The sequence below is a fragment of the Trachypithecus francoisi genome, unplaced genomic scaffold (assembly GCF_009764315.1).
Source record: "Trachypithecus francoisi isolate TF-2019V2 unplaced genomic scaffold, Tfra_2.0 Lachesis_group1, whole genome shotgun sequence".
NCBI lineage: Eukaryota > Metazoa > Chordata > Mammalia > Primates > Cercopithecidae > Trachypithecus > Trachypithecus francoisi.
In genome coordinates this window covers 86855171-86868735 of record NW_022681454.1, presented here as the reverse complement: position 1 = coordinate 86868735, position 13565 = coordinate 86855171, and the positions used below count along the sequence as shown (strand labels likewise).

The 13565-nt window shown below is 42.5% G+C and overlaps 1 protein-coding gene across 11 annotated transcripts in view; it reads right to left on the bottom strand.

The window, feature by feature from the left end:
• The window catches only part of HERC6 (HECT and RLD domain containing E3 ubiquitin protein ligase family member 6), a 71384-nt gene that overhangs the window by 49209 nt on the left and 8610 nt on the right, over nucleotides 1-13565 (bottom strand). For 10 of the 11 annotated variants that reach the window (XM_033214782.1, XM_033214785.1, XM_033214792.1 and 7 more), the window contains exons 4-6: nucleotides 10797-11024; nucleotides 8062-8156; nucleotides 5157-5284 (exon numbers count right to left, since the gene is read on the bottom strand). In XM_033214782.1, coding sequence (XP_033070673.1) covers nucleotides 5157-5284; nucleotides 8062-8156; nucleotides 10797-11024 — 451 coding nt within the window. The remainder of the gene's footprint in view (nucleotides 1-5156; nucleotides 5285-8061; nucleotides 8157-10796; nucleotides 11025-13565) is intronic. The other variant, XM_033214787.1, reaches the window with a different exon arrangement.

Below are 13565 nucleotides of genomic sequence, written 5' to 3'. Positions count from 1 at the left end.
GTCTTGGCAATGCGGGCTCTTTTTGGTTCCATATGAACTTTAAAGCCATTTTTTTCCAATTCTGTGAAGAAAGTCATTGGTAGCTTGATGGGGATGGCATTGAATCTATAAATCACCTTGGGCAGTAAGGCCATTTTCACGATATTGATTCTTCCTATCCATGAGCATGGTATGTTCTTCCATTTGTTTGTGTCCTCTTTGATTTCACTGAGCAGTGGTTTGTAGTTCTCCTTGAAGAGGTCCTTTACATCCCTTGTAAGCTGGATTCCTAGGTATTTTATTCTCTTTGAAGCAATTGTGAATGGAAGTTCATTCCTGATTTGGCTCTCTGCTTGTCTGTTACTGGTGTATAAGAATGCTTGTGATTTTTGCACATTAATTTTGTATCCTGAGACTTTGCTGAAGTTGCTTATCAGCTTAAGGAGATTTTGGGCTGAGACGATGGGGTTTTCTAATATACAATCATGTCATCTGCAAACAGGGACAATTTGACTTCTTCTTTTCCTAACTGGATACCCTTGATTTCTTTCTCTTGCCTGATTGCCCTAGCCAGAACTTCCAACACTATGTTGAATAGGAGTGGTGAGAGAGGGCATCCCTGTCTTGTGCCAGTTTTCAAAGGGAATTTTTCCAGTTTTTGCCCATTCAGTATGATATTAGCTGTGGGTTTGTCATAAATAGCTCTTATTATTTTGAGGTACATTCCATCAATACCAATTTATTGAGCGTTTTTAGCATAAAGGGCTGTTGAATTTTGTCAAAAGCCTTTTCTGCATCTATTGAGATAATTATGTGGTTCTTGTCTTTGGTTCTGTTTATATGCTGGATTACGTTTATTGATTTGCGAATGTTGAACCAGCCTTGCATCCCAGGGATGAAGCCCACTTGATCATGGTGGATAAGCTTTTTGATGTGCTGCTGAATCCGGTTTGCCAGTATTTTATTGAGGATTTTTGCATCGATGTTCATCAGGGATATTGGTCTAAAATTCTCTTTTTTTGTTGTGTCTCTGCCAGGCTTTGGTATCAGGATGATGTTGGCCTCATAAAAAGAGTTAGGGAGGATTCCCTCTTTTTCTATTGATTGAAATAGTTTCAGAAGGAATGGTACCAGCTCCTCCTTGTACCTCTGGTAGAATTCAGCTGTGAATCCATCTGGTCCTGGATTTTTTTTGGTGGGTAGGCTATTAATTGTTGCCTCAATTTCAGAGCCTGCTATTGGTCTATTCAGGGATTCCACTTCTTCCTGGTTTAGTCTTGGGAGAGTGTAAGTGTCCAGGAAATTATCCATTTCTTCTAGATTTTCTAGTTGATTTGCGTAGAGGCATTTATAGTATTCTCTGATGGTTGTTTGTATTTCTGTGGGGTCGGTGGTGATATCCCCTTTATCATTTTTTATTGCGTCTATTTGATTCCTCTCTCTTTCTCTTATTAGTCTAGCTAGCGGTCTGTCAATTTTGTTGATCTTTTCAAAAACCAACTCCTGGATTCATTGATTTTTTGGAGGTTTTTTGTGTCTCTATCTCCTTCAGTTCTGCTCTGATCTTAGTTATTTCTTGCCTTCTGCTAGCTTTTGAATGTGTTTGCTCTTGCCTCTCTAGTTCTTTTAATTGTGATGTTAGAGTGTCCATTTTAGATCTCTCCTGCTTTCTCTTGTGGGCATTTAGTGCTATAAATTTCCCTCTACACACTGCTTTAAATGTGTCCCAGAGATTCTGGTATGTTGTATCTTTGTTCTCATTGGTTTCAAAGAACATCTTTATTTCTGCTTTCATTTCGTTATGTACCCAGTAGTCATTCAGGAGCAGGTTGTTCAGTTTCCATGTAGTTGAGCGGTTTTGATTGAGTTTCTTAGTCCTGAGTTCTAGTTTGATTGCACTGTGGTCTGAGAGACAGTTTGTTATAATTTCTATTCTTGTACATTTGCTGAGGAGTGCTTTACTTCCAATTATGTGGTCAATTTTGGAATAAGTGCGATGTGGTGCTGAGAAGAATGTATATTCTGTTGATTTGGGGTGGAGAGTTCTATAGATGTCTATTAGGTCTGCTTGGTGCAGAGATGAGTTCAATTCCTGGATATCCTTGTTAACTTTCTGTCTCGTTGATCTGTCTAATGTTGACAGTGGAGTGTTGAAGTCTCCCATTATTATTGTATGGGAGTCTAAGTCTCTTTGTAGGTCTCTAAGGACTTGCTTTATGAATCTGGGTGCTCCTGTATTGGGTGCATATATATTTAGGAGAGTTAGCTCTTCCTGTTGAATTGATCCCTTTACCATTATGTAATGGCCTTCTTTGTCTCTTTTGATCTTTGATGGTTTAAAGTCTGTTTTATCAGAGACTAGGATTGCAACCCCTGCTTTTTTTTGTTCTCCATTTGCTTGGTAGATCTTCCTCCATCCCTTTATTTTGAGCCTATGTATGTCTCTGCATGTGAGATGGGTCTCCTGAATACAGCAGACTGATGGGTCTTGACTCTTTATCCAGTTTGCCAGTCTGTGTCTTTTCATTGGAGCATTTAGTCCATTGACATTTAAGGTTAATATTGTTATGTGTGAACTTGATCCTGTCATTATGATATTAACTGGTTATTTTGCTCGTTAGTTGATGCAGTTTCTTCCTAGCCTCGATGGTCTTTACATTTTGGCATGTTTCTGCAATGGCTGGTACCGCTTGTTCCTTTCCATGTTTAGGGCTTCCTTCAGGGTCTCTTGTAAGGCAGGCCTGGTGGTGACAAAATCTCTAAGCATTTGCTTATCTGTAAAGGATTTTATTTCTCCTTCACTGATGAAGCTTAGTTTGGCTGGATATGAAATTCTGGGTTGAAAATTCTTTTCTTTAAGAACGTTGAATATTGGCCCCCACTCTCTTCTGGCTTGTAGAGTTTCTGCCGAGAGGTCTGCTGTTATTCTGATGGGCTTCCCTTTGTGGGTAACCCGACCTTTCTCTCTGGCTGCCCTTAAGATTTTTTCCTTCATTTCAACTTTGGTGAATCTGGCAGTTATGTGTCTTGGAGTTGCTCTTCTGGAGGAGTATCTTTGTGGCGTTCTCTGTATTTCCTGAATTTGAATGTTGGCCTGCCCTACTAGGTTGGGGAAGTTCTCCTGGATGATATCCTGAAGAGTGTTTTCCAACTTGGTTCCATTTTCCCCCTCACTTTCAGGCACCCCAATCAGACGTAGATTTGGTCTTTTTACATAATCCCATACTTCTTGCAGGCTTTGTTCATTTCTTTTTCTTCTTTTTTCTTTTGGTTTCTCTTCTTGCTTCATTTCATTCATTTGATCCTTAATCGCTGATACTCTTTCTTCCAGTTGATCGAGTCGGTTACTGAAGCTTGTGCATTTGTCACGTATTTCTCGTGTCATGGTTTTCATCTCTGTCATTTCGTTTATGATCTTCTCTGCATTAATTAGTCTAGCTGTCAATTCTTCCACTTTTTTTTCAAGATTTTTAGTTTCTTTGCGCTGGGTACGTAATTCCTCCTTTAGCTCTGAGAGGTTTGATGGACTGAAGCCTTCTTCTCTCATCTCGTCAAAGTCATTCTCTGACCAGCTTTGATCCGTTGCTGGCGATGGGCTGCGCTCCTTTGCAGGGGGAGATGCGCTCTTATTTTTTGAATTTCCAGCTTTTCTGCCCTGCTTCTTCCCCATCTTTGTGTTTTATCTGTCTCTGGACTTTGATGATGGTGACGTACTGATGGGGTTTTGGTATAGGTGTCCTTCCTGTTTGATAGTTTTCCGTCTGACAGTCAGAAGGACTGTCTGTTGGTCTGTTGGAGATTGCTTGAGGTCCACTCCAGACCCTGTTTGCCTGGGTATCAGCAGCAGAGGTTGCCGAAGATAGAATATTGCTGAACAGCGAGTGTACCTGTCTGATTCTTTCTTTGGAAGTTTCCTCTCAGGGGTGACGCCACCCTGTGAGGTGTGGGGTGTCAGACTGCCCCTAGTGGGGGATGTCTCCCAGCTAGGCTACTCAGGGGTCAGGGACCCACCTGAGCAGGCAGTCTGTCCGTTCTCAGATCTCAACCTCCGCGTTAGGAGATCCACGGCTCTCCCCAAAGCTGTCAGACAGAGTCGTTCGCGTCTGCGCCGGCCCCCGCTCTTTCCCCTAATGGACTGCAGCTGTGCGCTGTCCGCAGAGGTAGCGTCTACAGAGACAGGCAGGCTTCCTTGAGCTGCTGTGAGCTCCTCCCAGTTCGAGCTTCCCAGCGGCTTTGTTTACCTACTTAAGCCTCAGCAATGGCGGGCGCCCCTCCCCCAGCCTCGCTGCTGCCTTGCGGATAGATCGCCGCAGACGGCTGTGTTAGCAGTGAGGGAGGCTCCGTGGGCGTGGGACCCTCCCGGCCAGGTGTGGGATATATTCTCCTGGTGTGCCTGTTTCCTTAAAGCGCAGTATTGGGGTGGGAGTTACCCGATTTTCCAGGTGTTGTGTGTCTCAGTTCCCCTGGCTAGGAAAAGGGATTCCCTTCCCCCTTGCGCTTCCAGGTGAGGCGATGCCTCGCCCTGCTTCAGCTCACGCTGGTCAGGCTGCAGCAGCTGACCAGCACCGATTGTCCGGCACTCCCTAGAGAGATGACCCCAGTACCTCAGTTGAAAATGCAGAAATCACCGGTCTTCTGTGTCGCTCGCACTGGGAGTTGGAGACTGGAGCTGTTCCTATTCGGCCATCTTGCTCCGCCCTCCCATTTGTGTTTTAAATGCAGGCATTTATATATATATATTTTTAAATGCATTGGGTAGATATTTAAACACTCAATGTGTCTTCATAATTAGGTTATGCAGAACTCTGAATATATATGCAAATATGTATTATTCTTCTTCTGCATCATGAGATTAATTTAATTTTGTCTTATCAACTTAAGCAGGAAAGCTCTACTATTTTTATCAATCTACTTCCCATCCTCCAGCACCTGGTACAGTGTTCTATACACAGTAGACTTCCAATGATTTCTTATTAAATAAATACCTAGAATAAAGATTAAAAACTGAAAGATTAAACTATATTTGAAATAAGTAAATTTTCAGGCAGGAAAATGCTCTATAAAAAGAGCAACCACATATTTTAGGGTTTTAAGGTTTGGTAACATTCCATGTGAGTCATTTCTAAGTAATAAAATATAACACTGTCTACACATGCTAAAAAGAAGCAGCCTATTACCTTCCACAATCTATCTGCGAAACTAGGCCATCAATTCTTTCCACAAGTTGTGGACCTCTCTTCTCAGGAGTGGGGCTGTATCCTAGCTGTCCAGAGCTATTGTCTCCAAATGTGAACACTTTCCCATCCTGCTTAGCAAAGGAAGAATCAAATTAATTTCAGGTTTAAAAAGATAAGTAAAAGCTTACTGATTAAGTGTCTTACAAGAGTTAATATGGGAGCACTCTGTGAAACACAAGCTCTACATAAATAGGAGAGAGCCTTTATTCTTTCTAACAGTGTATGTTGAGTTAACACATTAAACATGAAAAATCACTGGGGTCGGGCACAGTAGCTCACACCTGTAATCCCAGCACTTTGGGAGGCCATGGCAGGAGGACTGCTTGAGGCCAGGAGTTTGAGACTAGCCTGGCCAATACAGCAAGACCCCATCTCTACACAATTTTTAAAAAAAAAATCATTAGCATTTCCTTAAAAACTGGGCACCTTGGCCGGGCGCGGTGGCTCAAGCCTGTAATCCCAGCACTTTGGGAGGCCGAGGCGGGTGGATCACGAGGTCAGGAGATCGAGACCCTCCTGGCTAACACGGTGAAACCCTGTCTCTACTAAAAATACAAAAAACTAGCCGGGCGAGGTGGCGGGCGCCTGTAGTCCCAGCTACTCGGAGGCTGAGGCGAGAGAATGGCGGGAACCGGAGGCGGAGCTTGCAGTGAGCCCAGATCGCGCACTGCACTCCAGCCTGGGCGACAGAGCGAGACTCCGTCTCAAAAAAAAAAAAAAAAAAAAAAAAACTGGGCACCTTGGTGATGTATTGTACAGCATGGTGACTATAGTTAATAATGTGCTTCATATATGAAAATTACTAAGAGAGTAGATCTTAAAGATTCTAACCAGAAAAAAAAATAATTCTGTGAGGTGATGCATATGTTAACTAGCTTGATTATGGTAATCATTTCACAATGTACACATGGATCAAAACATCATGTTGTACAGCATAAACATACACAATTTTTATTTGTCAATTGTACCATAATAAAGCTGGAAGAGGAAAGAATTAGGTACTTAATAAGTCTTTATTGAATGAATAGATGGACGAATTAACTGGTTCAAGAGTAAAACCAACATTTAAGTATGAGGTTGAATTTATTTGAGCATTTTCCTAAAAATACTGTCTTCCCAAAACATTCTATGATTACAAATAACTCTAGTTTTCTCTTTATTTCTACTCATTCTATTAAATTCTATTTATTCTTTATATTATGAATAATATAATCCAAACAATTGAGGGTTTTCTAATTTAAGATATGCATTTAAAACAAACAATAAAAATAATTAGGGGCATATAGTTTTTAAGCAAACATTTCAACTACACAAGCAGTTTCAAATCTATTCCTTATGGTTCCAGAAGGAATCCATCCATTTGGAATATATTGTATTGTAAGGACAAGAATGGGAAGAAAACATTCAGGAAGCTGGGTCGTAACTATGCCAAGCAAGAAATGAAATGAAATAATATTCTAGTCTGTAAAGTGGGTTATTGAAAACTGTAAAAATTACTTTGTTGCTTCTATAATCATTTTTATCTGTAGAATCACATTGTCAATGAATAATTGCTAAAGGGGCCAGGCACAGTGGCTCATGCCTGTAATCTCAACACTTTGGGAGGCTGAGGTGGGTAGACCGTTTGAGGTCAGGAGATTGATACCAGCCTGGCCAACATGGTGAAACCCTGTTTCTACTAAAAATACAAAAATTTATCAGGCATGGTGGCGGATGCCTATAATCCCAGCCACTTGGGAGGCTGAGGCAGGAGAATTGCTTGAACCTGGGAGGCAGTGGTTGCAGTGAGCTGAGATTGCACCACTGCATTCCAGCCTGGGTGACAGAGCAAGACTCTATCTCAAGAAATAAATAAATAAATAAATAAAAATAATAATAATAATTGCTAAGAGGGATTAGTTCGTATATTAGCCTAACTTTTTTTTTTTCTTTTTTTTTGTAGACAGGAGAGTCTCGCTGTGTCAACCAGGCTGGAGTGTAGTGGCACGATCTTGGTTCACTGCAACCTCCGATTCCTGGATTCAACTGATTCTCCTGCCTCAGCCTCCCAAGTAACTGGGACTACAGGTGCCCGTCACCACACCCAGCTAATTTTTGTATTTTTAGTAGAGATGGGATTTCACTATGTTGGCCAGGCTGGTCATGAACTCCTGACCTCATGATCCGCCTACCTCAGCCTCCCAAAGTGCTGGGAGTATAGGCATGAGCCACCACACCCGGCTATTAACCTAATTTAGTAGGTATCTAAAGATACTTCCTAAAGCTGAAATTAGCTTTTGTTATAGGATCTTCAAAACTTTATGATTTATATTTGGTTCACATCTCCTCTTTAGATACATGTACACTGAGTGGCTCTACCTAGATATTAGTATATATATATATATATATATCTTATGCTACAGTATGAATGTCTGCATCCCCCCAGAATTCATATGCTGAAATCCTAACCCTCAATGCCATGATATTAGGAGATGGGGCCTTTGATAGATGATTAGGTCATGAAGGCAGAACCCTCATGAATGGGATTAGTGCCCTCACAAAAGAGGCCCAAGAAGGACCCCTCACCCCTTTCACTATGTGAGGACACTGTGAAAATATGGTATCTATGAATGAGAAGTTTGGCCCTCATCAGACATCAAATCTGCTGGCACCTTGATTTTGGACTTTTCAGCCTCCAGAACTGTGAGAAATAGATCTCTGTTGTTTATAAGCCACTCTTTTTATGGTATTTTGTTATAGTGGCCCAAATGGGCTAAGGTCGCTGGCTTTCAACAATAATTACTACATATGTACCTTGTTAACATTTCTCTAGAACTTAAAAAAATAGCAACACATTTTGGATTACCTGGATAAGCACCGCAGTGTGCTCATCACCACAGCTGATATAAATCACACCTAGATTCTTCAGTGCACCAATTGAGAGAGGCTTGTTGCTTTGCACTGTTGAAAGAAAGCAGCATCTCTAGAGTATAAGAAACAGACTCAGATTTCATGACTATTTACATTTTAATATCTTTTTATTTTTTTATGTAACAGACATATTTTATTATTCTTATAATTCACTAACACACTTTTCAGATTTCATGAGTATTTATATTTTTAATATCTTTTTATATTTTTCATGTAAGGGGTATCTTTTATATCTTTTATTATTTTTACAATTCATTAACATAATTTTAAAAGTAAACAATCCGAAGTATAAGACAGAGGAAAAACCCTACCTTGGGAAAGAAAAAAATAAGTGCTTCTTTAACATTTATTTCTGGAAGCTATCTCATCCTCTGGAATGTCCGAGGCTATTGACCTAGAAAGCTAAGCTTCAAGACTCTCATGCCTGATACTACTGCCATTGTGGTGTATTCATTTGTCAACCTAAAATAACAACAGAGAGGCTCTCAAAGAACACGTTTATTTGGGAATGAGTGATGGGATTACAATCCAGGATATGCATGTCATAGCAGGCCATGGGCATATGTGGGAAGGTTGAGGCAAGGGGGAACTTCTAAAGGCAAAAAGGAAAAGTACACGAAGCTTATTTTGAAACAGAAGTTCATTGATTACAAGGACTTATTGCAGGCAGTGACATGTGCACTGGCCATTGCTAGGAGAGGGTCTTCACAGAAGCTACCCTGACTGCAAGGTTGCCATTTAGTAAGGTTACTTGCAAGGCTGCAGTTCGGAAACACTGTTACTGGAGAGATGTCCTCATAGAAGTGGCCTTAACTGCAAGGTTGTGGTTTTGGTAGAGTCCTCTGGGATAGTTATTATCAGGCGGATCTGTGTGAGGATCCTCCCTTCATGACCCCCGGCCTCCCAACTCCATTTTATTAGGGTTTGAAATAAGTGACTCCATATTGATTCTGACAATTTTCACATATTTCTGTCACATGATAGGTGCTCTGCAAATGTATTATAAAAATTGAAAAGATAAGAAAAACTGGCTGGGCATGGTGGCTCACACCTGTAATCCCAGTACTTTGGGAGGTTGAGGCGGGTGGATCACTTGAGCGCAGGAGTTCAAAACCAGCCTGGGCAACATGGTGAAACCCCAAGGCTATTGACCTAGACAGCTAAGCTTCAAGACCCTCATGCCTGAAACTACAAAAAATACAAAAATTAGCTGGGTGTGGTGATGTGTGCATGTGGTCCCAGCTACTCGAGAGCTGAGATTCCAGTGAGCTGAGATCGCACCACTGCACTCCAGCCTGGCCAACAGAGTGAGACCTTGTCTGAAGAAAAGAAAAGAATAAAGAAAAGAAAAAAGAAAGAAAAGGGAAGATGAGAGAAGGGAAGACAAGGGAAGGGGAGGGGAGAGGATGGGAGGAAAGGGGGAGGGGGGAAGCAGAGGGAAGGGGAGGAGGGGAAGGGGAGAAGGGAAGGGGAGGGGAGGGGGAAAAGGGGAGGGGAGGGGAGGGGGAAAAGGGAAGGGGAGGGGAGGGGGAAAAGGGGAGGGGAGGGGGAAAAGGGGAGGGGAGGGGAGGAGAGGGGGAGAAGGGGAGGGGAGGGGAGGAGGAGAGGGGAGGGGAGAAGGGGAGGGGAGTGAAAGGAAAAGGAAAAGAAAGGAAAGAAAAACTTAGCTAATGCTGAAATGATGAAATGAAACAAGGTATAGGTGCTCAGCATGGGACTGGCACAGGTTAGGTGTTAACTATATGTTAGCTGAATGTAAGGAATTGAATAGAGGAGGATGGAGTTTGTGGGGAGTACATCTTGAAGAGTTTTGTGTTCAGGGGAACTGGTTGTTTATAGGAGTTTTCTTTTGTCTAGAGGAACTGGTTGTTTGACCTAATGTTAGCAGTCTCCCAATCCAGCAGTTTCTAAACTTTGCTGCAAATTGGAATCACCTGTGAGATCTCTAATGACGACGGATGCTTCTGGGTTTCACCCCCAGACATTCTGATTTAATAGGTATGGGGTCTGACCTGGGCATCAGGATTTTTAAAGGATCCCACAGTAGGCAGAATAATGGCCTCCCAAAGAATAATGGTCTCCCACTTCCTAATCCTGGATCCTGTAAATACGTTAAGTTACCAAAACCGATGGAACTAAAGTTGCTAATCCGTTGACCTTAAAACAAGGGAGAGTCGCATGGATTATCCAGGTGAGCACACTGTAATCAAGGGTCTTTTAACTGAGGAAGAGGGAGGCAGAAGAATCTATGTGAAAGTAATGTGACTTGAGAAAGACTTGATCAGCCACTGCTAGCTTTAAAGAAGAGGTCTATGAGTCAATTAATGCAGGTGGCCTTTAGAAGCTGGGGAAGGCACGAAAATGGATTCTCCCCCAGAGCCTGTAGAGATGAAGGCAACCTGCTAACACCTTGACTTTAGCACAGTGAGACCTGTGTTAGAATTCTAACCTCCAGAACCACACGATAATACATTTGTGTTGTTTTAAGCTGCTAGGATTGAGATGATTTGTTACCGCTACAACAAGAAACTAATACAGCTCCCTAGGTTATTCGAATGTGTCACAAGTTTGGGAACCACTATTTTAACTGTTAAGACTGCCCTTTGCCAAGTTCGTCTTCCAAATGGAAAGAAAGAATGATTTACTGCACAAACAAGACTATCTCCTTACCTGGGACACTACGCCCACTGAGGGCCAGCTGCCCTGCACTGTTACTTCCCCAGCCAAACGAAGTCCCACAGAGAGACAGGGCAAAGCTATGAGCCCCTCCGGCAGCCACCTGAGCCAGTGGGATCCCCTCCAGGGACCTCACTCTTTGCGGGCTGGCTTGGGAGGGGACCTCCTTCCCCAAGCCCAGCTGCCCATGGCTGTTTTTTCCCCATGAAAACACTTGGCTATCTACAAAAACAAAAACAAAGACAAGAAATTAAGAATTGTACACATATTAGAATACCAAATTCAAATAGAAACTACACTGTAATTCTACAAATTTTTTTGTGGCTTTAATGAGGTATAATTGACAAATAAAAATTTCATATATTTAAGGTATACAATATGATGTGCTGAAATGCATATACATTGTTAAATGATTGTCACAATCAGCTAATTAACATATCCATCACCTCACATAGTTACCTTTGTGTGTGTGCAGTGAGAATACTTAAGATCTACCCTCTTAGCAAACTTCAAGTATACAATGCACTATTATTAACTATATAGTCACATGTCTGTACATTAAAAACATATTTACCTTATAACTGAAAGTTTGTACCCTTTGACCCACATCTTCCGATTTCCCCCAAACCCCCAGCCCCTGGCAACTTCCTTTCTACTCTGTTTTTGTTGAGTTTGACTTCCTTTTTTTTGAGACAGAGTTTCGTTCTGTCATGCAGACTGGAGTGCAGTGGCGCGATCTTGGCTCACTGCAAACTCCACCTCCTGGTTTCAAGTGATTCTCCTGTCTCAGGCTCCTGAGTAGCTGGGATTACAAACGTGTGCCACCACGCCCGGCTAATTTTTGTATTTTTTTAGTAGAGACGGCGTTTCACCATGTTGGCCAGGTTGGTCTCGAACTCCTGACCTCAAGTGATCCACCCGCCTCGGCCTCCCAAAGTTCTGGGATTACAGGCATGAGCCACCACACCTGGCTGAGTTTGACTTTCTTAGACACCACATCTAAGTGAGATCATTAGGTATTTGTCTTTCTGTGTCTGGCTTATTTTAGTTAGTATGATGTCCTCCAAGTTGCAAATGGTAGGATTTCCTTCTATTTCTATTCTACTTCTATTTAATTTTACAAATCTTTAAAAGGTAAAACAGAGATAAAGAAAAAAATGAGATTGAAGTATCCCAACTAAAGGCAAGCGGGGCGGTCCAGGTCACCTTCAAAAATCCCTTCAAACAGTGTTCACTCTTCTCCCTCCAGTTAAGGGCAACTGTGTTCTTTCAGCTGCTCAGGCCAAAAATCTTAGAGTCATCCTTAACTCCTCTCTTTTACACCCATCAACCCAGCAAATTCAAAACTTCTACCTTCAAAATCTATCCAGAATCCCACCATTTCTCACCTCTCCACTGATACTACCTTAGCCAAGTCACCAACATTTCTCTCCTGGAAAATGACGATAGCACCTCACTGATCTCCCCGAGGCAACCTTTGACCTCAGCAGTTTGTTCTCCAAAGAGTAGCCAGAGTGATCCTTTTAAAAATGTAAGTCCAATTGAATACTTCAGGAGCTTGCTATCTCACTCAATGAAGGATCAACTCCCATCACAGACCCCACATCACCAGTCTGGCCCACCCCCACTTCCCAGACTTCATCTCCCCCTGCTCCCTTCTCTCAAGACCCTTTGCTATTCCTGGAGTACACTTCTGAGCATGCCCCAACCTCATGGCCTTTGTGTCTGGGTAATTCTTTCATGGTTAGCATCCTATCTCTCTCCCTCCCTTTTCATTTGGTTCCTGCTCACATGTCACCTTATAAGAGATATCTTCCCTGACCACCTTATACACTAGAAAGACTCCTTCCCTCCACCCAGGTACTCACTCTCTCTCCCCTTACTCTTGAAGGGGTACCAAACCAATATATTTCATCCCACTTCTTTAATGTTATTTCAAGATCGCTATTCAGTAGGGCTGGAAGTACAAGAATAGCTAAAAAGCTGTCTTTTGTGAGGGAGATTTGCACCCGTACAGAAAATCTGCATTGATGCAGGCAGGCTTTCTCTGAGGCCCTCCCGTGTCTGATCTAGGAAAGATTAACTGAGAATCCCACACCTCTAAAGGTCTGGAAGAAACATTCACCATCTGTTCTTTTTGAGGGCTGCTGTAGGGCTTCATCTACACAACAGGACCACCCCTGCCTTGAGATGGTACATAAGCTTCTCTACCCAACTGGGGCATTGGGGTGATTGCTCTGTGGTTCTCCCCCATGCATATTAATAAATGCATATGCCTTTTCTCCTATTAATCTGCCTTTTTTTTTTTTTTTTTTTGGAGATGAGTCTCGCTCTGTCACCCAGGCTGGAGTGCAATGGCACAGTCTCAGCTCACTGCAACCTCCGCCTCCCAAGTTCAAGTGATTCTCCTGCCTCAGCCTCCCGAGTAGCTGGAATCGCAGGTACTTGCCACCATGACCAGTGAATTTTTGTATTTTTAGTAGAGGTGGGGTTTTGTCATGTTGGCCAGGCTGGTCTTGAACTCCTGACCTCAGGTGATCCACCCACCTCGGCCTCCCAAAGTCCTGGGATTACAGGGATAAGTCACCGTGCCCAGCCTGTATTTTAAGTTGAGACAGGGTTTCACCATGTTGGCTATGCTGGTCTCAAACTCCTGGCCTCAAGTGATCCCCTTCCAGAGTGCTGGGAGTACAGGTGTGAGCCACCGCACACAACCAGAAAAAAAAATTGAATCTAAGCTTATCTAATGCCGAAGTATACACC